Source organism: Vicia villosa, linkage group LG3 (assembly GCF_029867415.1).
Source record: "Vicia villosa cultivar HV-30 ecotype Madison, WI linkage group LG3, Vvil1.0, whole genome shotgun sequence".
Classification (NCBI taxonomy): Eukaryota; Viridiplantae; Streptophyta; class Magnoliopsida; order Fabales; family Fabaceae; genus Vicia; species Vicia villosa.
Genome location: NC_081182.1, coordinates 60,104,532 through 60,131,589, shown reverse-complemented (window position 1 = coordinate 60,131,589; position 27,058 = coordinate 60,104,532). Strand labels below are relative to the sequence as shown.

At 33.9% G+C, this 27,058-nt stretch overlaps 1 protein-coding gene across 1 annotated transcript; it reads left to right on the top strand.

The window, feature by feature from the left end:
• Window positions 1–24,917: 24,917 nt before the first annotated feature.
• On the top strand, window positions 24,918–27,058 carry LOC131655883 (uncharacterized). The gene is made up of 4 exons (XM_058925683.1): window positions 24,918–25,271; window positions 25,378–25,515; window positions 25,590–25,787; window positions 26,812–27,058. The coding sequence occupies exons 1-3, from the start codon at window positions 24,984–24,986 to the stop codon at window positions 25,764–25,766; spliced, it is 603 nt and encodes a 200-aa protein (XP_058781666.1). The 5' UTR covers window positions 24,918–24,983; the 3' UTR covers window positions 25,767–25,787; window positions 26,812–27,058.

The window sequence follows — 27,058 nt, the reverse complement described above, 5'->3', positions numbered from 1 at the left end:
CATCTCTAATTGTTTTCTCCTCATCTCTTCAATTTCCAAATTTCTTGCTGCTACTTGTTGTGCCGCCTCAGTATTTGCCAAGTTTCTCACAGTTTCAAGCATTTCGGCGGTTAATATAGGTGGAGTGGATGATCCTTCTCCATCAGCATATCTCATTTTGAAATATCTACTACGCCGCTTGATATTTTTGGAATACCCTCCAGTACAATACATTCTCCCATTTTTCTTCTTTCCACCTGAAACCTTATACCAAGTCTGAAAACCAATACTAGGGTCAACAGGATACCCCGGTGGTGGTTCGGGTATTTCAGGATGCTCTGACAACTTTAGGGCAAGTTCTCTATCAAGATTCTCCTACACAAAGTTCTCTATCAAAGTTCTCTACACAAAAGTTTCATGTCTTTCCTAGCCTTCTCATTGTCTTTTGTCTTCTTATTATCCATCACCGTGTTAAGCACATTATCAAAAAAGTTCTTTTCAATATGCATAACATCAAGATTATGACGCAACAAATTATCCTTCCAATATGGGAGGTCCCAAAAGATACTTCTTTTTGTCCAATTATGGTCAACTCCATATCCTTTAATTCTACGTGCTTCACCATAGTCTGTGAATTTTGGTAGGTCACAAACATTATTCCATACTTGAGTCGATGACAATCGAGGGGGAGGTAGATCTTTTACTTTTATTCCTTTTCTAAAAGCATCTTTATTCCTTCTAAATTCATGGTTGGTAGGTAAGAACCTACGATGACAGTCAAACCACAAACTTTTCCCACCAAAGTCCAAAGTAAACGCTTTTGTGTGATTCATGCAATGTGGACATCCCATTTTACCATGTGTACCCCATCCAGACAACATGCCATATGCAGGAAAGTCTTTAATTGTCCACATCAAAGTCGCTCGCATATTAAAATTTTGTTTACGAGACACATCATAAGTCCACGCTCCCACCCACAGCCTCTTGAGATCATCAATTAAAGGTTGCAAATAAACATCGATTCCCGCCTTTGGACTCGACGGTCCCAGAATGATGCATGTCAAAAACATGTAAGGTTTCGTCATGCACATCTCAGGAGGGAGATTGTACGGGGTAACAATAACTAGCCAACAAGAATATGCATTTCCTGAAAAATTATAAGGAGTGAAACCATCTGAGCATAATCCAAGTCAGACATTTCTGGGTTCAAGTGCAAATTCAGGATGAACTCTATCAAAGTGTTTTCATGCCTCGCTATCAGATGGATGTCGCATCATGCCTGAACTAATTCTGTTTGTATGGTGCCATGCCATTTGGCTTACAGTGTGCATTGATGCAAACATTCTTTGCAACCTAGGTATTATTGGTAGATAGAACATAGATTTCACTGCAATGCGATTTTGCCTTTGGTCAACTCCTTTACTGCTAACTAAATACCTCGAACTCTCGCAAAACTTACATTCCTCTAATTCCCCATCATTTGTACCAAACTCGTTGTCATAAAACAACATGCAACCTCTAATGCAACAATCAATCTTTTTTACTTCTAATCCATACTTCGACACCATCCTCTTTGCGTCATAATAAATTGTAGGCATGTTTTCTTTCACAGGAGTCGCGTCCAACATCAATCTCGCAAAGAATTCTAAACACTGATCAGGAACATTCCAATTTGATTTCGCAGCCAAAGTCTCACACACATTGATAGCTTAGAGTCAGAAGACCCCTCAAACAATGATATATTTATTTCTTTCAACAACTGATTAAACCTTTGAGCTTTCTCATTCGGGAGCTCTTCTCCATCTAAGTCTTGTGGTTTATCATACGCCACATTCACCCCTAATGCGTCAGTGAACATCTCCTCGACAAGATTAAATTGCTCCTGGCATTGCATATGTGATAAACTACTCCCTGGATCAACTCTATTTATATCTGGTTCTATATGTGTTTGACTGCTAGAAGCCTCTCTATTCATCTCCTGCATTGCTTCCCCATTAGATGTCCAAACCCAGTAATTTGGCCTAAAACCCACTCTCTTCAAGTGACGTTTCACTTCACTAGGGTCACTAATAATATTTCTGCAACCACACTTTAAACACGGACACCTTACCCCTCCTTCCCTGCGACAACATTCTTGAGCAAACGCATACGAGAGAAACGCGACAACTCCTTCCATAAAAAGTGGTTTAAGCCCACGTCTTCCAGGAAACATTCTATCATACATCCAACTACGATAGAATTGGTAATGTTCCATACTACACATGTGAATCATGTTTAACTATATTCAATATTTGTCTTTTTCTAAACATATATAAAATATATTTACTTGTTTTAAGTCTTAAACATACATACTTGCTTTTAAAATATTTATATACCGTTTTAATAAATATATTGTTTTTATATACTACTTTTTATTACATACAATAAACTATCAAATATATATTAAATATAATATAAACTATCAAATATAATTTTAATTTTAAAAGTACAAAATTGATTTTTTAAACTATCAAATATAATATATTGTTTTTATATACTATTTTTTATTACATACAATAAACTATCAAATATATATATATATATATATATATATATATATATATATATATATATATATATATATATATATATAATTTTAAAAGTACAAAATTGACTTTTTAAACCATCAAATATAATACATTGTTTTTATATACTATTTTTTATTTTTTTTATATATATTGTTTTATAATATAAACTATCAAATATAATTTTAATTTTTTAAATACATATTGTTTTTTAGACTATTATATGAATATATAGATTTGTAGTGCTTTTTTAAGAAAATTTATACAAAAAATCACATAAATTTTGAGGAGTTTTAATATACTATTTTTTTTATATACTGTTTTTTAAAACATGTTGTTTTTGTGGAGTACTTTTTTATATTATATACAAAATATACTTTTTAAAACATATATGTTGTTTTTTATATTATGCAAAATGTTATACTACTTTTTTATATATTGTTTTTTTAAACATTTTATTTTTGTATAATGTTTTTTATATATACTATAAACTATACAAAATAAATATTCTATTTTAATTTTTAAAAACACATAGTTTGTTTTTATATACTATTTTATATATTATTTTAAACTATTCAAAATATAAAAGATATTTTTATATACGCTTTTTTAAAACACATTATTTTTATACACTGTTTTTATTTATTTTATGCATTAAATAAACTGTTTTTATATATTGTTTTTTTTGTTTTGATTTAAGTAATATAAAAAATTGTTTTATATAAATAAATATTTTGACAGTATATAAAAATACAGCATTTTTTCTAAAATAAAAAAAATATCACTTTTTGAAATTTATAAATATACAATCTTTATATTTACTTAAAAAAACGAAGAATTTTTTTTTAATCTCTAACATAAATACACATAAATATACACTCTTTAAAATTAACACAATAAATCTCTAACATAAACACAATCAATTTATATACTATTTTTAATTTAACAGTTTATATAATATATACACCAACTATTGTTATACAGTTAATAATATATAAATATCTAATAACTAATAATTATTTCGAAATTAACTTTTTAAAAAAATAATAGTTTATATTATTATTATACAAACAAAAAAACGAACAAAATCAAATATATAAACACCAAATATATCTACTGCACCTTTTAAATACATACACAAAATATATAAAAAGTTTAGTAATGTGTACCTGAAATTGATGAACAAATTGTTGTGTTTCTTGATGCTTTTAGTTCCAAAATCTTGCTCCCTTTAAATAAATCATTTGATACATGAAAAACAAGAAATAAAATTAAAATTTCAATTATAAATTAACTCTAAAAATAAAATTATCACATAACAGAATAATTAGATTTACTCACTAAGAAGAAGAAAAATAATTGTAGAAGAGAAGATGAAGGGAAGAGGAAGAAGAAATTAGTGTGAAGATTCTGGTGAATGAGGAAGTGGTGAATGAGGAAGGGAAGAAGAACATATAAATATTAGGTTATAATAAGCGGTGGTTGCGTGAATTAATGCTGTCATTATTTCCGAGGGGCATCCCCTCGCTAATAAAACGGTAAAATTCTGCGTGGGGCATCCCCTCGCTAAAAAGCAACATTGGAAACATAAACTGCACGCGCAGTCTGCAAGAGCAGTAATGGTTAATTTTGCGTGGGGTAGCCCCTCGCTAATATCCTAGTGGTTTATTGGGAGGGGTGTCCCCTCGCTAATCTCTACCAAAATGCTATGCCTGAATTGACTTTTTAGCGTCATTCCCATTTGCCAGGGGTTGCCCCTCGGAAAATGGTTTTTTCAAAATTTAAATTTTCTCTCTTTCTCTTTTGCGAGGGGATTCCCCAAGCTATGTTTATTTGCGAGGGGCTTTACCCCAAGCAACATTAATTTTTTGTGAGGTGTTTTACCCCTGGCAAATATCCCTGGCAATTTCAACTTTTTCTTGTAGTGATTGTAATATTGAAATATATGTTGCTATTAAAATTTCAAAAGCACAGTTACGACATTATGTTGAAGTAAATCATGTTTTTTTATTTATAAAACATTTGTGAGTAAGACGTCTAATTATTTTCAATATTATTAGAAATATCTTATTTATATAATACATGTAATTATTGATTTTAATTAATTTATTAATTTGATCTTATAGTATTTGTTAAATGTGTGTTTTATTTATTAAATATATTATCAAATAAAATATTAAATTACATATAAATGAAACGTATTGGTCATATATTGTAATCAACGATTTCTAATGGTCTATTCAGGTAAGCGTGTACCTAATAATGTTACAATAGATGGAAATAAATAATTTAAGTTTATTTATAAACTAATTAATTATGTTATAATTTTATGTTTTGTGTCTTTACAAAATTATTTAAAATAAATAAGATAATAATAAAATGTAGGCAACTAATATACGTTTAAAAAAATTTAAATTGTAAAAAAAAGTTAGGGAATGACAATTATTATGAATAAATTTTGTTACCATGGAATGAAAATAATTGTTACATTACTTTATTATTGGTGTGGTTACTTTATTATTGGTTACTTTATTATTATATTATTGGCATGATATAATTGATAAATTTTAAAAATTTAATTAAAATGATCTTATGATTCTGTTTGTAATAGGGGTGGCAAAGCGGGTGGCCCGCCCCGTTTAGGCCCGCCCCATTTAAGCCCGTCCAAAAGCGGGGTGGGACGGGGCGGACCTACTTAGGTGTCCGAGCTCAAAAGTCATGCCCGCCCCGTTTACTAACGAGTTGGCGGGTTGGCGGGCCGGCCCGCCAATTTTTATTAATTTTTTTATTTACAGTTTGATTTACCACATAGTTAACAAAAAAATTAATTATTACCAAAAAAGGTCGATAAAATATTTTTTTAACAACGCCCAATAGATATTCAACATGTCTTAAGTTCAAACAGTTCAAAAAATAAGACAAATAAAGATCAATTATAACAAAATAAACTCGACCACAATATAAAAGTGTATCAAAATAAATAAATAAAGAATACATATCACTCTAATTATATTTAAAAACTAGCTATTAGAAAACCCATTTAAGAACTTACATAAGACAGACAATGATAACAATTACACCGCATAATACATCTCGGTGCATAAAATATCAACACCTAACTTTCTCACTAATTACTTCATATAAACTTTTATATTAACCGATTCCTTAATAGTTGAATCCAAAATTCGTCACACTTATAGACTCATCAAATCCCTCATTTACTTAAAATCAACATCTATTTCTAAAAAAAACATGTAAGCTAATGTATTAACAACTTAATAATTATGCATGTTATACAACTGTTCTTTTATTTCAAACTTTTCCAATCTATGAGAAAGTTTAATTTTTATAATTAAAGTTGTTTTAATTCTAGATAAAAAATATTTATTTCAACAAAAAGCCCGCGGGCAAAACCCGCCCCGCCCCGCCTCGACCCGCTTTTTTAATCGGGTTAGGCGGGGCGGGCCAACTTAAGGTACCGAGCCGAAAACCTCAGCCCAGCCCGCCTAAAATGGCGGGTCAAACGAGCCGACCCAGCGGGCCTGACCCGTTTTGCCACCCCTAGTTTGTAACACATCTATTTGTTACCCTCTCATTTAAAGAAATAATAGAAATAATACACATATTTGGATTTCAGACAAATAACATAAGTAAAAATGTTTAAAATTTAATGGTCATTATAACAAATTTTATTAGTTTGTTATAATAAATTAGACCAAAATATTATAAGACTTAAATGTATGAGAAAAAGAACTTTTTTACACTAAAAAAAATAAACACACCAAAATATTTAGATACATATAAACAATGGTTGAACACAAACACATAAATTCATGACAACGAACCAAACAAAATCAATGAAAAAAATTAAACAATATTATATTGTAATAAAGTTCTAAATCCTAAACCCATAAAATAATAGAAGATAAATAATAGAAAATTTATGAGAGAGGAATTGTTTTAAGGTTAGGTTATAGAAATAAGGGTGATAGAAAGACAATTAAAGTGACCAATTTTCAATAAAATAAGAATACTAAAAGTGGTATATTTGTTCCTCGAGAAAATATATCTTTAGCTAGCGTATGGATACGGTTATTATATCGCACATCTTTAGGAGTGCTAATGCGTCCGCGAATTGTTTGACAAAGAATGGATGCATTGACAAGAGATATAATTATTTTGACAGGCTCCTGATTTTCCTGTTAACTTTTTAGACTTTGATGCTAATGGGATTGCAATTCCCGCTATAACTGAGTAGTTGTTGTTTTTCTTTGGACTTTTGCCCTCTTTCATATAAAAAAAATATCTTTAGCATTGAAAACACATAAGAATTTTAATAATTAGGAATTTTGAATGTTACATTGAAACATGCACCATTAATTATAAAATTTGAAAATAAAAAAAAAATTATGGAGATATTTAGTAATGGAAAATAGCGATTATGGAGATAAAAAACAAATCAAATCCTCTTTTCTTTCTTATTCAAAAAAATGCAGTAACTTCACAAATAAAAACAAATCTTCTTCCTCGATTTAACAATTAAAAAAATAGTACACAAATTCATACTTTCACTTTTCAAAGTTGAAACTATCAAAAGGAAAGGTTATCTATTCGATAATTGAAGAAAGGAAAATGAAAATCTATCGACGAAGGATCTGGTGAGCAAAGGAGGTGAAAGAGAAAAGTACGATGGTTGTGTATGCGTTTCTGATGGTCGTAGCAGATGTGTTCATCGATCGATCTTCTTCTCCGAAGTGGGACACACAGTCGATTCATCAACTGCTTGAAGAATCTTCTCACGCTTGAAATTCAAAGCTTCTTTCACTAATAGCATACTGTTGTTAAAACGACTAAATCATACTGCAACAAATTTAAGATTAGGAAGAAAATTTGAAAAAGAAAAGAGAAGCTTTACCTTTCACTTTCCAGTAATTCTTTTGATAGCAAATGAATTTCTCAAACGGGTTTATGTTGTGACATTTTGAAACTTCATTTGGGGTGCTTATTTATTTGGAATCTTTGGAATATAGAGAGTTACATGGGAAACACAATAAGTGGAATACATTGAGTACATTCAGATGCATGTTGAACATAATAAGTTGGAGAATACTGAAAAGTTGCATTGGGGTTGGAAAATGGAATTGTTGAGAAACCAGTGTTACAATGTGAAGCTATGCGTGCAAGTTGATTAAGTTTGATCCAAAATATGTGTCCTTACGTTTTGAAACTTCATTTGGGGTGCTTATTTATTTGGAATCTTTGGAATATAGAGAGTTACATGGGAAACACAATAAGTGGAATACATTGAGTACATTCAGATGCATGTTGAACATAATAAGTTGGAGAATACTGAAAAGTTGCATTGGGGTTGGAAAATGGAATTGTTGAGAAACCAATGTTACAATGTGAAGCTATGTGTGCAAGTTGATTAAGTTTGATCCAAAATATGTGTCCTTACATTAATGAGATAAATTATAAAATAATATAAAAATAATAATAAAATATTATAAGAAACTTTCCTTTTATAGAAGAAATATAAATAGAAGAATGCATGAGAGAGTGCCAAGTGGCAAACTTGCCAAAGTACTCATCTTGCTTTTTTCTATTGTATGATTTCAAAAAAATATTTAAACTTAGTCTCATGCTTTTTTTGATTTTCTTCTCTATAGTAGTTTTGTCGTAGGTATTGGTTTCTTGTAGATGTTGGACAACTTTTCTTTATATATATATATATATATATATATATATATATATATATATATATATATATATATATATATATATATATATATATATAACAGCACCCAAGTGCAGAGAAAAATATTCAGAACATTACAGCAGTTCAGAACAGGCCCAGCTAGTAAGCATTCTGCCTACAGACCTACATGTATTCTAAGGGACACTAATTCCATTCATAAAAATAATGTTCTCTATTGCTAACCACCACAAAGAATACATTTTGATATTGTGAACAATTTCCTCTATGTCACATACGTCGTTGTTGAAGACTATGTCGTTACGTTGTTTCCAAATGCTCCAACAAACAGTTACCCAAATTACCCCCACTCTACTTGACGAACACTGTTTTTGCAGCACCCCCGCCATTTGCAAAAAGTCCTCACAACAATCTGTTTTTGACTGAATATTTATCCCAAGCCATTGATGAATCTTCCCCCACACCCCTACTGCTATTCGACAAGAGAGAAATAGATGGTGAATGTTCTCCTGACATTGACAGCCATAGACACAGAAGCAAGCATTGTTATTTTCTATAATGCCTCTTTTTACCAACTGTATTCTTGTCGCCAACCTATCCTTTAGTAATCTCCAAGCAAATATTTTTACCTTCGACGACATCCACGACTTCCACAGTATAGCCCAATCTTTTTTGCTCCTAGGATCAACCACTCCACCAGTAGTTTCCATTACCAGCAGGCTATAGTAGTCTACTAGTCTTTGACATTATAAATCCCCGATCCGTTTAATGGCCAAACAAAACAATTTGAGCCACTCCTCCTTGGTTCCACATCCACGAGTAACTGCCTTAGCTCCCTCCTTTCCTCCTGTGCTTCTTGGCTCATAATTGATTCATCCTCCACTATACACCACTTCCACAGATTTTGCTCCCAAACACCCATATCCTGCTGTTAGCTGGAGATTTCGATCGTTGTATATGCTTTTTGAAGACTTAAGGTTCAAAGAGAAAATGGCTTTGGATGGCTATTTCTGAGAATGTTATTTGTAATGAAGATTCCTAAACTCAAAGCTGAATCGAGATAGGTGGTCTTCGGGACTTAAATGGTTTTCCGAAATACAAGGTTGCTGAAACTTAAAGTATTTCGATGCATTCTCATGAAGAATACGTTTCCACGTATCGAATAAGATTCAGGTGGGAGGTTTTGAATTTCGAAATGTTCTGTTTAAACCAACGAGGACCTTTAGGGCCAAATTAGTATAAATAAGGGTCTTAGTATCAGGATCCAGGGTGTTCATTTTGTACAAATTACTCACAAATCACTCAAGTATCAAGCGTTAAGAGAAAGAGTTGTCGCTGAGAAATGTACGTGTAACACCAACACCTTACATATGTTTGTATTTCTATTATAGGATCGAAGTATTTTTACAGTCCTTTACCTTTTCATTAAGTCTTTCCATTCCTGTAATTAACATTCCCTTTTACATTCTTGTCGAAGTTTTACTTACGTTTATTGTCTAACCAATTTACTTTTCGTCGTGCATTCATTTAGTTTATTTTGCAAAGTTACTTATACATTCACAACATAACCTTATAAACCAATAAAAAACTAAGAGAACATGAACCAAATCATTCTGCAAGACAACTTTTGGACACATGTCCTAGGATCAATCTAGTCGATCCTGCAAGTAACCAAAGTATATTTATAATTTGGAAGACTAACGGTTGTTTACCGGAAATCAGCGTAAACAAATTGGCACGCCCAGTGGGATGGTGTCAAAAAGTTGTCATTTAAATTCTTGTTTTGACTTATAGGTTTAGAACATATCAAAACCTTGTATGAACCTAAGGAGCGGTAAATTAACCAACAGTGCACAAACAATTCTTAGACGAAGGTACAACAAGAAAATGGTCAATTCAACTAGTGAAAGGGGAAACCAAGATCCCCCACAAGGGTCAGGAACCGTAGCCGCAAGTATAACAAATTCTTCGACCTCTATGCCAAAAGCACAAGAGATACCCATATCGACAGGGTCTGCGGCCGTAAGTAATTCCCACACCATGCCTGAAACTACATCGATGTCAACAGGGACAATACCAGTACTTAGTTCGACTATAGTACCACCTTTTACAGGCACAACAGAAATACCACATTTTTCAACAAATTTTGCAAGTCAGGTACCACCATATACCCCGAGACCAACAACATTTGAGGGTTGGAGGCCTTGTAACCCTTATGGAATGCCACCATCATATATGGCAGGCTTACAAGGCGCGGGACCTACATACACCCAACCCGGTACGGTGACGTTCTCGCCAAACGCATGTTCAATCGGTCGAAGCGTACAAAACCCAGATCCATCAGGCCAAATGCCTACATTAACCACAAACAACCAAGGAGCATTTAGGCAAGAGATGGATGCAAGCAATCACGATATGGTGGGTGTCCTTGCACGAGAGATGAGTTTGATTTTTTCTCCCTTAATAACAAACATTACCAGGACTAACCAGGATAATATGGAGACATATCAACGAATATCCACAAAAATGGGGTGTATAGCAGATTTCTTTGGAGCTCTTCAAACGTCTAGCAGACGAAGGAACAACCAGGCTACCATTTAGGAAGACGAACCAATCTTGACACTTGTCCAAGATCTAGTTCGACCATCTAGGCAAAGGCCTGGTGAGAGAAATCAGGTGATAGGTTTAGCAAATCAAAACCGAAGGACCAATAACGTACAACAGGAAGTTCCTAAAGAACAGCATAGGGTAGTCATGGTTAATAGGGAGCAAAATGCAGATGAAGTAATACACAGGGTTAAAAGAGACAATATCGCGACAGAAAATAACTTAACAACCCTGATCGAAAGGATTATGGCTAATAACGACCTTAATACTGGACTTCGACGTCCAAACTACATTTTCCCTGTAGCAAACCATATTTTGCAAACTGAATTACCAAGAGGTACCAAAGTACCCAAATTTACAAAATTTTCAAGGGATACTAGTGAATCGACTGGTGATCTAGCGAATAGTGAGAACTTAAGAATTAAATATTTCCCTAGTTCATTAACAAAAAATGATTTTACATGGTTCACCACCTTACCTGCAAATTCCATAGATACTTGGGCGCAACTTGAGAGGATGTTCCATGAACAATTTTACATGGGACAAACCAAGATCAGTTTGAAAGAACTGGCTAGCATTAAGAGGAAATTCACAAAGCCTATAGATGACTATTTGAATAGGTTTCGTTTATTGAAATCAAGATGTTGGTTGGGAGGGTTTTAGAGGGTTCACTTTTATTCATAACACTAAAAACTCTCTAATTTGTATAGAATGAGAGTTTTGAATGACTTACATAAATTTTTCAAATATCTTTCATGTTGTTATATTATTCTGAAACTTAAAAATATAGTAATGATAAACACTCTTTTATAGGCTCGCACAATTTACTTACCTTGCTCTTACCATAGTCTACACGTTTTATAGGCTCGCACAATTTACTTACCTTGCGCTTACCATAGCCTACACGTTTTATAGACTCGCATTTATTTCTATGTCTGGCTAAATTTATAAGGGTTAGAATGTAAGGATCGTATCAATATCGTGTTCTAATATTTTATTAATAGAAAAACTACTGAGGAAGTTTTAACTTTTAATACTAGTTTATTGTGTTTAATATTTATAGGTAAGATCGAAATCCGTCCATACTTAAGATCAAACTAGATTAGTTCTTAACCAAACGGAAAGAGCGAAAGTTATTCCTTTGGTTAACTAGAGATTTTTAACATATTTTTAGAAAACGATTTTGAAACTATTTTCGAACGCGTTTGTGGGTTTGAAATCTGATTCTTGGCCAAAAGCCAAAAATCTCTTTAAGTTAAATTTCTCAAGTTAAAATCACTTTTTTACTAAGACAAGTAATTGATTTCTTAAAAATAGGTTCACTACTTTAACGCAATGCGCACTTTTCATTATGTGACAAATGAAGGGGTAGACTTAAAGAGTAAGCTTGGTTCTTAGTATGCGAAAGCGATAAGTTCCCATTAAATCATTCCTTTCTATAAGTAGAAAATATTGCCTCAGAAGTAGTTCTATACATATATAACTGGAACATTGTCGGATCAACGTGATTTACATTCGATCCCGTTGCTTTTATCTATTATTTACCTTGTATCTTTATTTTCTTTGCACTGCACCCATAAAACTATATTAATTTACCTTAGATAAGCACCTTAGCAATAGAGTTGATAGATTGACGATTGGTCTCTGTGGTTCGATAATCTTTTATATTATTTCGATAGGCTGTGCACTTGCAGTTTAATTTTAGACTTTATTTAGAAACCCATCAAAAATCAATTTCCCTCAGGCTGAAATCAATTTCCTGTTATTCGTGCCCTATTTTTTTTTTTTTTGAAAACTGCAGCAGGGAATTCGATTTCCCTCCCGATGAAATTGATTTTCTGCTGACAAAATGTGGTTTTTTTTGCCTATTTTAAGCTTGTTTTTGGTTCTAATTCTTCTCCTACTCCATTCTTTTGATATTTTCTTTGAATCACAAGTTTAGATGTCTAATTCCTCTCTAATGTCAATGGACTTAGGGCGTCGATAGGATGAGAATTCGAATTCGCAATATTAAGTGATTAAACTTGGAGATGGAAGGAACCTTTAATGTGATTCCATCTTTTCCTTCTTTTTATTTTGGTCGATGATGAAGGATAGAAAAACACTTAGAAAGGGGGGATTGAATAAGTGTGACTTTAAATCTTGGACGATAAAAATAAATTGCACAATTATTTTTATCCTGGTTCGCTGTTAACGAAGCTACTCCAGTCCACCCCCGCAGAAATGATTTACCTCAACTGAGGATTTAATCCACTAATCGCACGGATTACAATGGTTCTCCACTTAGTCCGCAACTAAGTCTTCCAGAGTCTTCTGATCACAACTTGATCACTCCAGGAACAACTGCTTAGTTCACTCCTAAGACTTTCTCTAGAGTCTACTGATCAACCTGATCACTCTAGTTACAAACTGCTCAGCCAACTGCCAAGACTTCCTAGAGTATACTGATCACACGATCACTCTAGTTCCTTACAACTTAATGTAATTCTAAGAGTATTACAAATGCTTCTTAAAAGCGATAATCACAACTGTGATATTTCTCTTAACGTTTAAGCTTAATCTCACTAAAATATTACAACAGCAATGTAGTGAGTTGATGAAGATTCTGAGCTTTGATTGAACAGCGTTTCAGCAAGTTTAATATAAGTTGTTTTGGTGCAGAATCGTTAACCTTGCTTCTCATCAGAACTTCATATTTATAGGCGTTGAGAAGATGACCGTTGAGTGCATTTAATGCTTTGCGTGTTCCGTACAGCATTGCATTTAATGTTATACGCTTTTGTCAACTACCTCGAGCCTTGTTCACGCTGTGTCTACTGACGTTGCCTTTAGTAGCTTTAACGTTCCTTTTGTCAGTCAGCGTAGTCTGCCACGTGTACTTCCTTCTGATCTGATGTTTGTGAATACGACGTTTGAATATCATCAGAGTCAAAACAGCTTGGTGCATAGCATCTTCTGATCTTCTGATCTTGAAGTGCTTCTGTTGCGTGATACCATCTTCTGATCTTCAGTGCTTCTGATCTCATGTTCTTCTGATGCTTCCATAGACCCATGTTCTGATTCTGCTTCGACCATCTTCTGATGTCTTGCCAGACCATGTTCTGATGTTGCATGCTGAACCATTTGAGACACCACTTCTGAGCGCTGAATTATGCGTACTCTTTATATGTTTCCTGAAAGGAAATTGCATTGGATTAGAGTACCATATTATCTTAAGCAAAATTCATATTATTGTTATCATCAAAACTAAGATAATTGATAAGAACAAATCTTGTTCTAACAATCTCCCCCTTTTTGATGATGACAAAAACATATATAAATGATATGAATTTGCGATCAGAAAGAGTAGACGGCAAAAGACAAATTACACAGCTATAGCATAAGCATATGAATATGTCTCCCCCTGAGATTAACAATCTCCCCCTGAGATAAATAATCTCCCCCTGAAATAAATACTCGAAGAACTTTGATAAAAGACTTCCCTGATTATTTCGGTAGAGACGATCATATAAACTTCTGCCTTCAGAGAATTCATAGCTTCTGACTTCTGCTTCCATTGGACAGCTTCAGAACTTGAATTTCTTTAGATCCTTAGAACACTCACAGCTTCTGATTCCTGCTTCCATCGTGGACAGCTTCAGAACTTGAATTTCTTTGATCTTCAGAACATTCACAGCTTCTGACTTCTGCTTCCATTCAGGACAGCTTCAGAACTTGAATTTCTTTAGATCCTTAGAACATTCACAGCTTCTGATTTCTGCTTCCATTCAGGACAGCTTCAGAACTTGAGTTTTCTGGATCTTTTAGAACATTCACATCTTCTGATTTCTGCTTCCCTCGGATAGCTTCAGAACTTTGAATGTCTACCAACCTCACTTCATGCTAGATTTGTATCAGAACATTGTTGAATGTACCAGAGCATCATCAGAGCATCTCTACATCCTGAAATGTTACAGAACAAAAACTAAACGACAAAAGTCAGCATGAACGAGTTAGAACATAAAATGTATGTTTGAACACATTATATGTATCAGAGCCATATAGGCTGAAATAATGTATCAGAGCAAATAATGTATCAGAGCCATAACATTATATGTATCAGAGCAAATATAATTTTGTCAGAACAGGATAGACAATGATATTCAAATTCTATTATCAGTGCTTCTGATTCATTCTTCTTTCTTGCTTCTGATCTCTGAAGCTTGACAGCACTCAGCTTGCTTCAGTTTCCAAGAGCTTATTCCTTTTTCAGAATAATGCTTCTTATGGTTTTGCTTCTGAAGGTTCACTTCACTTCTCTGTACCTGCAAAACACTTAAACCATATAGAACTTGCAGTTCTTGTTAGTGAATGTGTGGGAGCCTTTACCCAGCAACTGATAGATTTAATCAAATCATTTATCATTTATCTTCTCCCCCTTTTTGTCATAACATCAAAAAGAATATTTCAAAAGATTCAGATGTATAAAACGACAAATAGAGACACTTGAATGTAAAAGCAAAGAAACTTTTTCATTGATTAATCAAAAGAGGATTACAAGAAGATATGCAACAAAGAAACAATAAAGCTACTAAGACCAAAGCCTAGGACCCTAGCTAAAACAACGTCTGTGCCAGCATGCCATGAAGGAGTAAAACGCCTCATTGACTGCAACTTGGGCTATCAGGCGAGGGATTAGGGAGACTTGGTCCTGAAGCAGATCTTCCACCACCTTTACCAGAGACAACATCCTCAGCGGGTGAAGATGAAGAGATGTCTTCAGATGAGATTAAGGGAGAGGAAAGATTAGAGGAAGAGAGAGAGAGACAAACTTTATGAGGAATGCAAGGAGATAGAAAACCAAAAACCATTTTGAAGAGTATTTAAAAGGAAATAAAATGAAACGAATGATGACTAGCATTTAATGTTACGTGACGTGAGGAGAGATAATAAAGACAAATGAGGTGACTAGCACAGTTACCTATGGTCGGCGTCCCTTCAACTGCACGCGCGCTTATCCATGAATAGTAACGACAGGTTTACCATCCCGAGATAAAACGTAACAGCTGTTTTGCTTTAAAATATGTTCTGAATCAACTTAGACAATGAAACGTTAGTAATAACCGAATCATAATTTCTAAAAGAATTCAATCAGAACTTCTGAAAAAAATTCCACATTCATTTCAGAAGATACTCATACATGAGAATTTCTCATCTTCTCATTCTGGGCATAAATCCATACTGATGTTCTTCAGAATGAACTTAAACCTATCTTCAGCCAGGGGTTTTGTAAAGATATCAGCCCATTGATGGTCTGTATCAATAAAGTTTAAAGATATAACACCCTTCTGAACATAGTCCCTTATGAAATGATGTTTTATCTCAATATGTTTAGCTTTTGAATGAAGAATAGGATTCTTAGATAAACATATAGCAGAAGTATTATCACAGAATATAGGAATGTTACTCTCAAATATCTGATAATCTTCTAACTGACTTTTCATCCAGAGCATCTGTGTACTACAGCCAGCAGCAGCGACATATTCTGCTTCTGTCGTTGATAGAGCAATAGTTGCTTGCTTCTTGCTGTACCAGGAGATCAAATGACTTCCGAGAAATTGGCAACTTCCTGAAGTACTTTTTCTTTCAATTCTGTCTCCAGCATAATCAGCATCACAGAATCCTACTAAGTTGTATTCTTTAGATTTTCTGTAAACTAAACCAACATTAGTAGTACCTTTCAGATACCTTAGAATTCTCTTAACAGCAGTTAAATGAGATTCTCTAGGATCTGATTGGAATCTAGCACACAAACAAACACTGAACAGAATGTCAGGTCTAGAAGCAGTCAGATATAGGAGAGATCCAATCATACCTCTGTATAACTTCTGATCTACCTTCTTACTTACCTCATCCTTACCTAGGATGCATGTTGGATGCATGGGAGTTTTGGCTTCTTTGCAGTCCAGAAGATTAAACTTCTTTAGAAGTTCCTTCACATACTTGGTTTGGTGAACATACGTTCCTTCTGATGTTTGATTTATTTGTATTCCAAGGAAATACTTGAGTTCTCCCATCATGCTCATCTCAAACTCAGCCTGCATAGACTTAGCAAACTCCTTTCCAAGTGTAGCATTAGATGTTCCAAAAATAATATCATCTACATATATTTGACAAATTAAAATACCCTTTTCAAAGGTTTTACAGAAGAGAGTAGTGTCCACTTTTCCTCTAGTGAAACCATTATCTAGAAGGAAAGAACTTAAGCGTTCATACCAAGCTCTGGGAGCCTGTTTCAATCCATACAATGATTTTTTAAGTTTAAAAACATGATTAGGAGACATAGAGTCTTCAAAACCAGGAGGTTGATGGACATAAACTTCTTCATCTATATAACCATTTAAGAAGGCACTCTTAACATCCATCTGATAAAGAGTGATGTTATGTTGAGTGGCAAATGAAATTAATAGACGAATAGATTCTAACCTGGCCACTGGTGCAAAGGTTTCTGTATAATCAATCCCTTCTTGCTGACTATAACCCTGAGCCACCAGTCTGGCTTTGTTCCTTACCACTTCACCTTTCTCACTGAGCTTGTTTCTGAAGACCCATTTTGTACCAATTATATTGAATCCATCTGGTCTAGGAACAAGATCCCAAACATCATTCCTTGTAAACTGATTCAGTTCTTCTTGCATAGCAATTATCCAGTCTGGATCTTCTAGAGCATGATCAACAGAAGTTGGCTCGATCAAAGATACAAGACCTAATTGACAGTCTGCATTGTTCTTAAGGAATGCTCTTGTTCTGATTGGATCATCCTTCTTTCCAAGAATGACATCTTCTGAGTGACCAGAGATGAGTCTGGATGATCTTCTGACAGATGGTTCTTCAGATATGCTTAGATCCTCCAGAGAAGCTGATACTTGATCTTCAGATTCTTTGCTTCTGAGAAGCTCTGCTTCTGATGCGTTGCTTCTTGGCTCAACAACTTCTGATATGTCAATATCACAATCTGCAAAATTATCAAACTGCTTTGGTTTTTCAGAACCAAGCTTATCATCAAACCTGATATTGATTGATTCTTCTACAACCAATGTTTCAGTATTGTATACTCTGTAGCCTTTTGAGCGTTCAGAATATCCAAGAAGGAAACATTTTTGTGCTTTGGAATCAAACTTACCAAGATGATCTTTAGTGTTCAGAATAAAGCATACACATCCAAAAGGATGGAAATATGAAATGTTGGGCTTTCTATTCTTCCACAATTCATAGGGAGTCTTATTTAGAATAGGTCTGATAGAGATTCTATTCTGAATATAGCATGCAGTGTTTATTGCTTCTGCCCAGAAATGCTTAGCCATATTGGTTTCATTGATCATGGTTCTGGCCATTTCTTGCAGAGTCCTATTCTTTCATTCTACAACCCCATTTTGCTGTGGAGTTCTAGGACAAGAGAAATCATGGGCAATACCATTTTCTTTGAAGAATTCTTCAAAGGATTTGTTCTCAAATTCACCACCATGATCACTTCTGACCTTTATGATTTTACACTCTTTTTCAGATTGAATCTGAATGCAGAAATCAAAGAACACTGAATGAGTCTCATCCTTGTGTTTCAAGAATTTTACCCATGTCCAGCGGCTATAATCATCTACGATGACTAATCCATATTTCTTTCCTCTGACAGATGCTGTTTTGACTGGTCCAAACAGATCAATGTGCAAGAGTTCTAATGGCCTTGAGGTAGAAACAACATTCTTAGACTTGAATGCAGGTTTGGAGAACTTGCCCTTCTGACATGCTTCACAAAGAGCATCTGATTGGAATTTCAGATTAGGGAGTCCTCTGACAAGATTCAGTTTGTTAATCTGAGAGATCTTTCTCAAACTAGCATGACCTAATCTCCTGTGCCAGACCCACTGCTCTTCAGAAACAGACATAAGACAAGTCACCTTCTGACTCATAAGATCTTGCAGATCTGTCTTATAAATGTTGTTCTTCCTCTTGCCTGTAAATAGGATTGAGCCATCCTTCTGATTTACAGCCTTGCAAGACTCTTGATTAAAGATTATATCATAACCATTGTCACTTAATTGACTGATAGATAAGAGGTTATGTGTTAATCCTTCTACAAGAAGTACATTAGAGATGGAAGGAGAGTTACCAGACTTTATAGTTCCAGAGCCAATTATCTTGCCCTTCTGATCTCCTCCGAACTTGACTTCTCCTCCAGACTTAAGCACCAGGTCTTGGAACATAGACCTTCTTCCTGTCATGTGTCGTGAGCATCCAGAGTCCAGGTACCATGACATGTTGTGCTTTGTCCTTCTTGCAGCCAAGGATATCTGCAATAGGAATAATCTTATCCTTAGGTACCCACATTTTCTTGGGTCCTTTCTTGTTAGATTTTCTCAAGTTCTGATTGAACTTGGATTTAACATTGTAAGCAATAGGAGGAACAGCATGATAATTCTTAATGTGAGTTTCATGATATTTCCTAGGTTGTGTCACATGCTTTTTAGTGTGTGTAATGTGAAAACTTTGTTCATGTGAAGTGTGCCTAATATCATGTGAGTGGCCATACTTGAACTGATCATACAATGGCTTGTATGTGATTTTCATCTCATCAACAGGTTCAAGTTTGTATGGGGTTTCACCCTCAAAACCAATGCCGACTCTTTTGTTTCCAGACACATCATATATCATAGAAGCTAGCTGACTTCTGCCAATACTTCTAGATAAGAACTTCCTGAAACTTAAATCATACTCTTTCAGAATATGGTTTAGACTGGGAGTGGATTTTTCTGAATCAGAAGGAGATCCAACATTATTGGATAATTTTAAAAGTTTTTCTTTTAATTCAGAATTTTCCAATTCAAGCCTCTTTGTTTCAAACTCAAATAGCTTTTTCAGCTTTTTGTATTTAATACAAATCTGAGACTTGGATTCCAGAAGTTCAGTTAATCCGGAAACTAACTCATCTCTAGTAAGTTCAGAAAATACCTCTTCAGAATCTGATTCTGATGTAGATTCTGATCCGTCATCTTCTGTAGCCATCAGCGCACAGTTGGCCTGCTCATCTTCTAAATCATCTTCTGACTCATCCCAGGTTGCCATAAGACCTTTCTTCTTATGAAACTTTTTCTTGGGACTTTCCTTCTGAAGATTTGGACATTCATTCTTGTAGTGTCCAGGCTCATTGCATTCATAGCACATGACCTTCTTCTTGTCAAATCTTTTTTCATCAGAAGATTCTCCACGTTCAAATTTCCTTGAACTTCTGAAGCCTCTGAACTTCCTTTGCTTGGTCTTCCAGAGTTGATTTAGCCTTCTGGAAATCATGGACAGTTCATCTTCTTCTTCAGATTCTGATTCTTCAGGATCTTCTTCTTTGGCCTGAAAAGCGTTAGTGCATTTCTTGATATTTGATTTTAATGCAATAGATTTACCTTTCTTTTGAGGCTCATTTGCGTCCAGCTCTATTTCATGACTTCTCAAGGCGCTGATAAGCTCTTCCAGAGAAACTTCATTCAGATTCTTTGCAATCTTGAATGCAGTCACCATAGGACCCCATCTTCTGGGTAAGCTTCTGATGATCTTGTTTACATGATCAGCCTTGGTGTATCCCTTGTCAAGAACTCTCAATCCAGCAGTCAGAGTTTGAAATCTCGAAAACATCTTTTCAATGTCTTCATCATCCTCCATCTTGAAGGCTTCATACTTCTGGATTAAGGCTAGAGCTTTAGTCTCCTTGACTTGAGCATTTCCCTCATGAGTCATTTTCAAGGACTCATATATGTCATAGGCCGTTTCCCTGTTAGATATCTTCTCATACTCAGCATGAGAGATAGCATTCAGCAAAACAGTTCTGCACTTATGATGATTCCTGAAAAGCTTCTTTTGATCATCATTCATTTCTTGCCTTGACAGCTTTGCGCCACTGGCATTTACTGGATGTTTGTAACCATCCATCAGAAGATCCCATAGATCACCATCTAGACCCAGAAAGTAACTTTCTAGTTTATCTTTCCAGTATTCAAAGTTTTCACCATCAAATACCGGCGGTCTAGTATAACCATTGTTACCGTTGTATTGCTCAGCAGAGCCGGATGTAGATGTAGTCTTTTCACTTTCATCAACCATCTTTTAAATGAAGCGTTTTTCTCTTCCTGAATCTTTTCTAAACACGGTTAAGTGCTTGCACCTTAGAACCGGCGCTCTGATGCCAATTGAAGGATAGAAAAACACTTAGAAAGGGGGAGATTGAATAAGTGTGACTTTAAATCTTGGACGATAAAAATAAATTGCACAATTATTTTTATCCTGGTTCGCTGTTAACGAAGCTACTCCAGTCCACCCCCGCAGAGATGATTTACCTCAACTGAGGATTTAATCCACTAATCGCACGGATTACAATGGTTCTCCACTTAGTCCGCAACTAAGTCTTCCAGAGTCTTCTGATCACAACTTGATCACTCCAGGAACAACTGCTTAGTTCACTCCTAAGACTTTCTCTAGAGTCTACTGATCAACCTGATCACTCTAGTTACAAACTGCTCAGCCAACTGCCAAGACTTCCTAGAGTATACTGATCACACGATCACTCTAGTTCCTTACAACTTAATGTAATTCTAAGAGTATTACAAATGCTTCTTAAAAGCGATAATCACAACTGTGATATTTCTCTTAACGTTTAAGCTTAATCTCACTAAAATATTACAACAGCAATGTAGTGAGTTGATGAAGATTCTGAGCTTTGATTGAACAGCGTTTCAGCAAGTTTAATATAAGTTGTTTTGGTGCAGAATCGTTAACCTTGCTTCTCATCAGAACTTCATATTTATAGGCGTTGAGAAGATGACCGTTGAGTGCATTTAATGCTTTGCGTGTTCCGTACAACATTGCATTTAATGTTATACGCTTTTGTCAACTACCTCGAGCCTTGTTCACGCTGTGTCTACTGACGTTGCCTTTAGTAGCTTTAACGTTCCTTTTGTCAGTCAGCGTAGTCTGCCACGTGTACTTCCTTCTGATCTGATGTTTGTGAATACGACGTTTGAATATCATCAGAGTCAAAACAGCTTGGTGCATAGCATCTTCTGATCTTCTGATCTTGAAGTGCTTCTGTTGCGTGATACCATCTTCTGATCTTCAGTGCTTCTGATCTCATGTTCTTCTGATGCTTCCATAGACCCATGTTCTGATTCTGCTTCGACCATCTTCTGATGTCTTGCCAGACCATGTTCTGATGTTGCATGCTGAACCATTTGAGACACCACTTCTGAGCGCTGAATTATGCGTACTCTTTATTTGTTTCCTGAAAGGAAATTGCATTGGATTAGAGTACCATATTATCTTAAGCAAAATTCATATTATTGTTATCATCAAAACTAAGATAATTGATAAGAACAAATCTTGTTCTAACAGATGAAAATCTTCAACATCATTGAAATCCTATTGGATTCTTGATGAAGACGAGACCACTACCTATTTTCTTTTCATGCGGTATTGCTTTTGGAGAGCGTTTTACATATCGTTTCTCTCGCATGCATTAGCACAAAGATTATTGACTGGCCTCTTTTTAGGGTGACTTTTACATAAGTCACTCGGCGATCTGTTTAACATAGCTCAACATTGTCCCTAAATCGAAAAAGATCCAATAATGCAGAGATTGTATGCGGTTGGAAGATTTTGATTAAAACAACGTTCGAAGATGCATCTTCATAGGGTCTAATTCATGATGAATGTGTTTGGGGTGCGTGTGGAGATGCATTAATTCTAAAATTTAGAAGTAGTTTTAATTTTTTTACTAGAGTAGGGAAGTAATACTTAAAGTTCCTTAAGCAATTCTCTTAGAGTGTGTTTAGATGGAGCATTTTAATGAGGGAAAGTAATGTTTTGAGGGAATTTAAAATGATTTGACCAAAATCCATTGTTTGGATACAAAAATGAAGAATTGTTAAAATGATGAAAATTTATGGAGTATTTCATCTAAGTTAAATTTAATCATTTTGAAATGACACCAAAAACCAAAGAATTTAAAATTCCTCTCATGTTCCATAGAATGTATTTGTTATTATTATTTCTTCAAATTTTACAAATTGGTCCTCATATTTTCCAAAATTACAAAATTGAGCCCAAAATTTTTTTAAAAATTGTAAATTGGTCCTTAATAATTTTAAACATTTACAATTTGGTCCTTCAAATTTTTAAAAATTACAATTTGATCCCTACTTTTAAATTTTTTAATTTGGTCCAAAAATTTTATATTTTATAAGAAAATACTCAAAAAATCTAACAATAAATTACCTTAATACTTCATCCAAACAAAATAATTTAAAATGAATGAATTTCAATTGAATCATTTGAATTGCTTTGAATTTTAAATTCTCTTAAAATTTCTAATTACCTCATCCAAACACACTCTTAGAGTGTGTTTGGATGAGGTAATTGAAAATTTTAAAGAATTTAAAAATCAAAGCAACTCAAATGATTCAATTAAAATCTATTCATTTTTAAATTATTTTGTTTGGATAAAGTATTAAGATAATTCATTGTTAAATTTTTGGGTTTTTTTTTTTTTAAATTTAATTTTTTTTGACCAAATTCAAAAATTAAAAAGTAGAGACCAATTTGTAATTTTTAAAAATTTAAAGGACCAAATTCTAAAATTTAAGGACAAATTTGTAATGTTTTGAAAATTTTTGGGGTCAATTTTGTAATTTTAGAAAATATGAGGGCCAATTTGCAAAATTTGAAGAGATATTAGTAACATACATTTTATGGAGTAAGAGAGGAATTTCAAATTCTTTGATTTTTGGTGTTATTTCAAAATGATTAAATTTAACTTAAGATAAAATATTCCATAAATTTCCATCATTTTAATAATTCTTCATTTTTTATCCAAACAATAAATTTTATGCAAATCATTTTAAATTCCCTCAAAACATTATATTACCTCATTAAATTGCTTCATCCAAACACACTCTTAGAGTGTGTTTGGATGAGGTAATTGAAAATTTTAAGGAAATTTAAAATTCAAAGTAATTCAAATGATTCAATTGAAATCTATTCATTTTAAATTATTTTGTTTAGATGAAGTATTAAGGTAATTCATTGTTAGATTTTTTGTGTCATTTTTTATAAAATATAATTTTTTTTGATCAAATTAAAAAATTGAAAAGTAGGGACCAAATTGTAATTTTTAGAAATGTGAAGGACCAAATTGTAAAATTTAAAAATTATTAAGGACCAATTTGCAATTTTTTTAAAAAAATTGGGATCAATTTTATAATTTTGAAAAATATGAGGACCAATTTGTAAATTTTGAAAAAATAATAATAACAAATACATTCTATGGAACATGAGAGGAATTTCAAATTCTTTGGTTTTTGGTGTCATTTCAAAATGATTAAATTTAACTTAGATGAAATACTCCATAAATTTCCATCATTTTAACAATTCTTCATTTTTGTATCCAAACAATGGATTATGGTCAAATCATTTTAAATTCCCTCAAAACATTACTTTCCCTCATTAAAATGCTCCATCCAAACACACTCTTAGGGTTTGTTTTAGAGAGGGGACGAGGGCTTTGAAAAAAAAAGAAGGACCGGGTGGAAAAAATTGGAGGATTTTGATTGGGAGGATTTTAGAGGGTTCACTTTTATCTATAGCACCAAAAACTCTCTAATTTAGGAAACTCAAAATTTGTATAGAATGAGAGTTTTGAATGACTTACATAAATTTTTCAAATATATTTTATGTTGTTATATTATTCTGAAAATTAAAAATATAGTAATGATAAACACTTTTAAACATTTTATACAAAATTTTTTTTAAAAAATATCAAATACTTTTTTATATATAATTTTAAATTTGTTTTTGGAAGTCCTTTCTTCCCCTCCTTCTAAATTTGAAACAAATAAAGCCTTAAAAAAATTCTCCAAAAGAAAACAGAAGTGGATGGGCCTGGGCGAGGAGTGTAAGCAAATCAAGAGCAGCCCAAAATAAAATACTACCAAACAAAAAAAACTTAGATTTGAATTATTAACCGATAATAGAGGATTGCCTTATTTCTCGATTTAGGGTTTAGGTATACGTGAATTGCGATTCTTCCATTCGTTCTGTGCAAAATGTCTATGGAATTCGAAACCCGCGTCACCATACCCCATTCGGAAAGCTTTGAAGAAAGAGAGAAGGGGCTGGAATCGGAAGAGGAATCGGAAGAGGAACTGTCTGATTGGGAGTTGAAACGGCCTGAAGATCTTGTTCCGAGTGACTTCTCCATGTATGACGATGACCCTAAACCTTTTCATATTTATACTAGATCCTTTGTGTATAAGAATGAGGCTCAGGTGGAAAAAGAGAAGCAAATTAAAATCGCCATGGCTGACTATAGAGAGCGCTCCCGAAACCTAAGCGTAAGCATCCATCTATGATCTATTTATCTCCTTCTTTTCATTTCGCTAAATTTTGATTCCCCACAACACATAGCTTTTAGCTTAATTTTGATTCTCCATGACACAGCGCTTTGACGCCATCGCACCTCCAAAAATTGCCGAATTATGTGGCTCCATAATTCCCCTTCCCATAGACGATGATCTTCGCCTTGTTCTCACTCCTCTATGCAATGTTGCCTTAGAAAAATACAATGACGACAATCAGGTTCAAAACTACCAATATTTATTTATGGATCTATACAATACTATATTTATTCATTCATTCATTTTCTGATTTAGGATGCAAATTTTGTATTGACGGATATTGTAAAGACAACCTGGAGTCCTGGTGGGATGTATTACATTACCTTTCAAGCACAAGATCCTTCCAACACCCATGCTACAACTTTTCAAGCCCAAGTACACCAAATGTGCCGTGGACCACCCAAGGTCATATCATGTGCCATTAAAACCTAACACTCACCATCAACATCTATGGTAATAATCATAACTATTCTTTCTTGGACATTAATAATCATAACTATGTTTGTGCTTCTTACTCGTTTTCTTGTGTTACTTGCCCTTGTTTTTATAATACCTTTATCTTTGAATGACTAGTTCTTTCTAAACTTTATGCGGCCTTTGTATTTAAATTTTCTTCCCTGTTTAACTAACACCTTTGTGCTATGAATGGATCAATGAATGTTTTTTTTCTCCTTCTTTTCATGTACTTCCCTATTATGAAAAATTGGTTTCCAAACTAGCCTAAATCCAATTAGATTAGAAAGGAACATCATTTGTATCAGTTTCCTATTATTGTTTATATCTTTTTCTTCAACACTGCCTCTCGCCTTGCGAATATGCATTGTAATTTTTTGCTACCGACTTCACTAGAGTTAGCCATTTCTTTGTGCCTCAATGTAATACTACAGAATGCTGATCCTTTTGTTTAACACACTTGTATTTCCAATTCACTTTGTTTTCTTTCTAGCCCTTTGTGTGGGGAAGTAGTAATCTGATGCACTCCTGCCATATTCAGATGACTTTCAATTGAGAGAAAAATTGTTGTTCTTGATTATTTTACTTTTAACCTCACTTTTCTGGTGTTACATCCTTGTCCCAAGTATTTTGTTTTTATAATACCTTTATCTTTGAATAGTTTATTGTTGTTAAAATATGCAACCATTGTGTTTGGATAGTTGCTACAAAATATTATGAGGTTCACATAAGTGAGTTTTCATCTTATCCACTATCACTGTTTGTTTTCATGTCCACCGCCAAATAAAACGCACGTCTACTACAAGCTTCAATTACCAGCGTTAGAAAATCACCTTAATTTTGGCTTTGGGACGCAAGAATCAATGAACAAACACGTAACTGTCACTTTAATGTGATATGGCTTCTTAGTGATTGTATCTCGATTATTGGAATTTGTAATTGAAATAAAGCAACTCGTGCCTGTAGTGACATGTAACTTTTAAATCTACCTCCATGAATCAGTGATATGTGTTTTCTTTTGCAGGCCTTGACACACTTGTTGGCGTAGTGAGTTAAATGCAACCGTTCATGTTTCTGGTAGTATATTTGCTATAATTTTTTGGGATTTTAACCTGCTGTTTCTCGTGTCAATTGACTCCATCTAATGGCCATTTATTTTCGTCTTTTATCTGTATCTGTATACTCGGATGAACTTATTTCTAATCTTCTATAATATAATAACACTAATGAAGTGCAAGACAAATGGACGTGTGTTCCAATTACACCCTCAA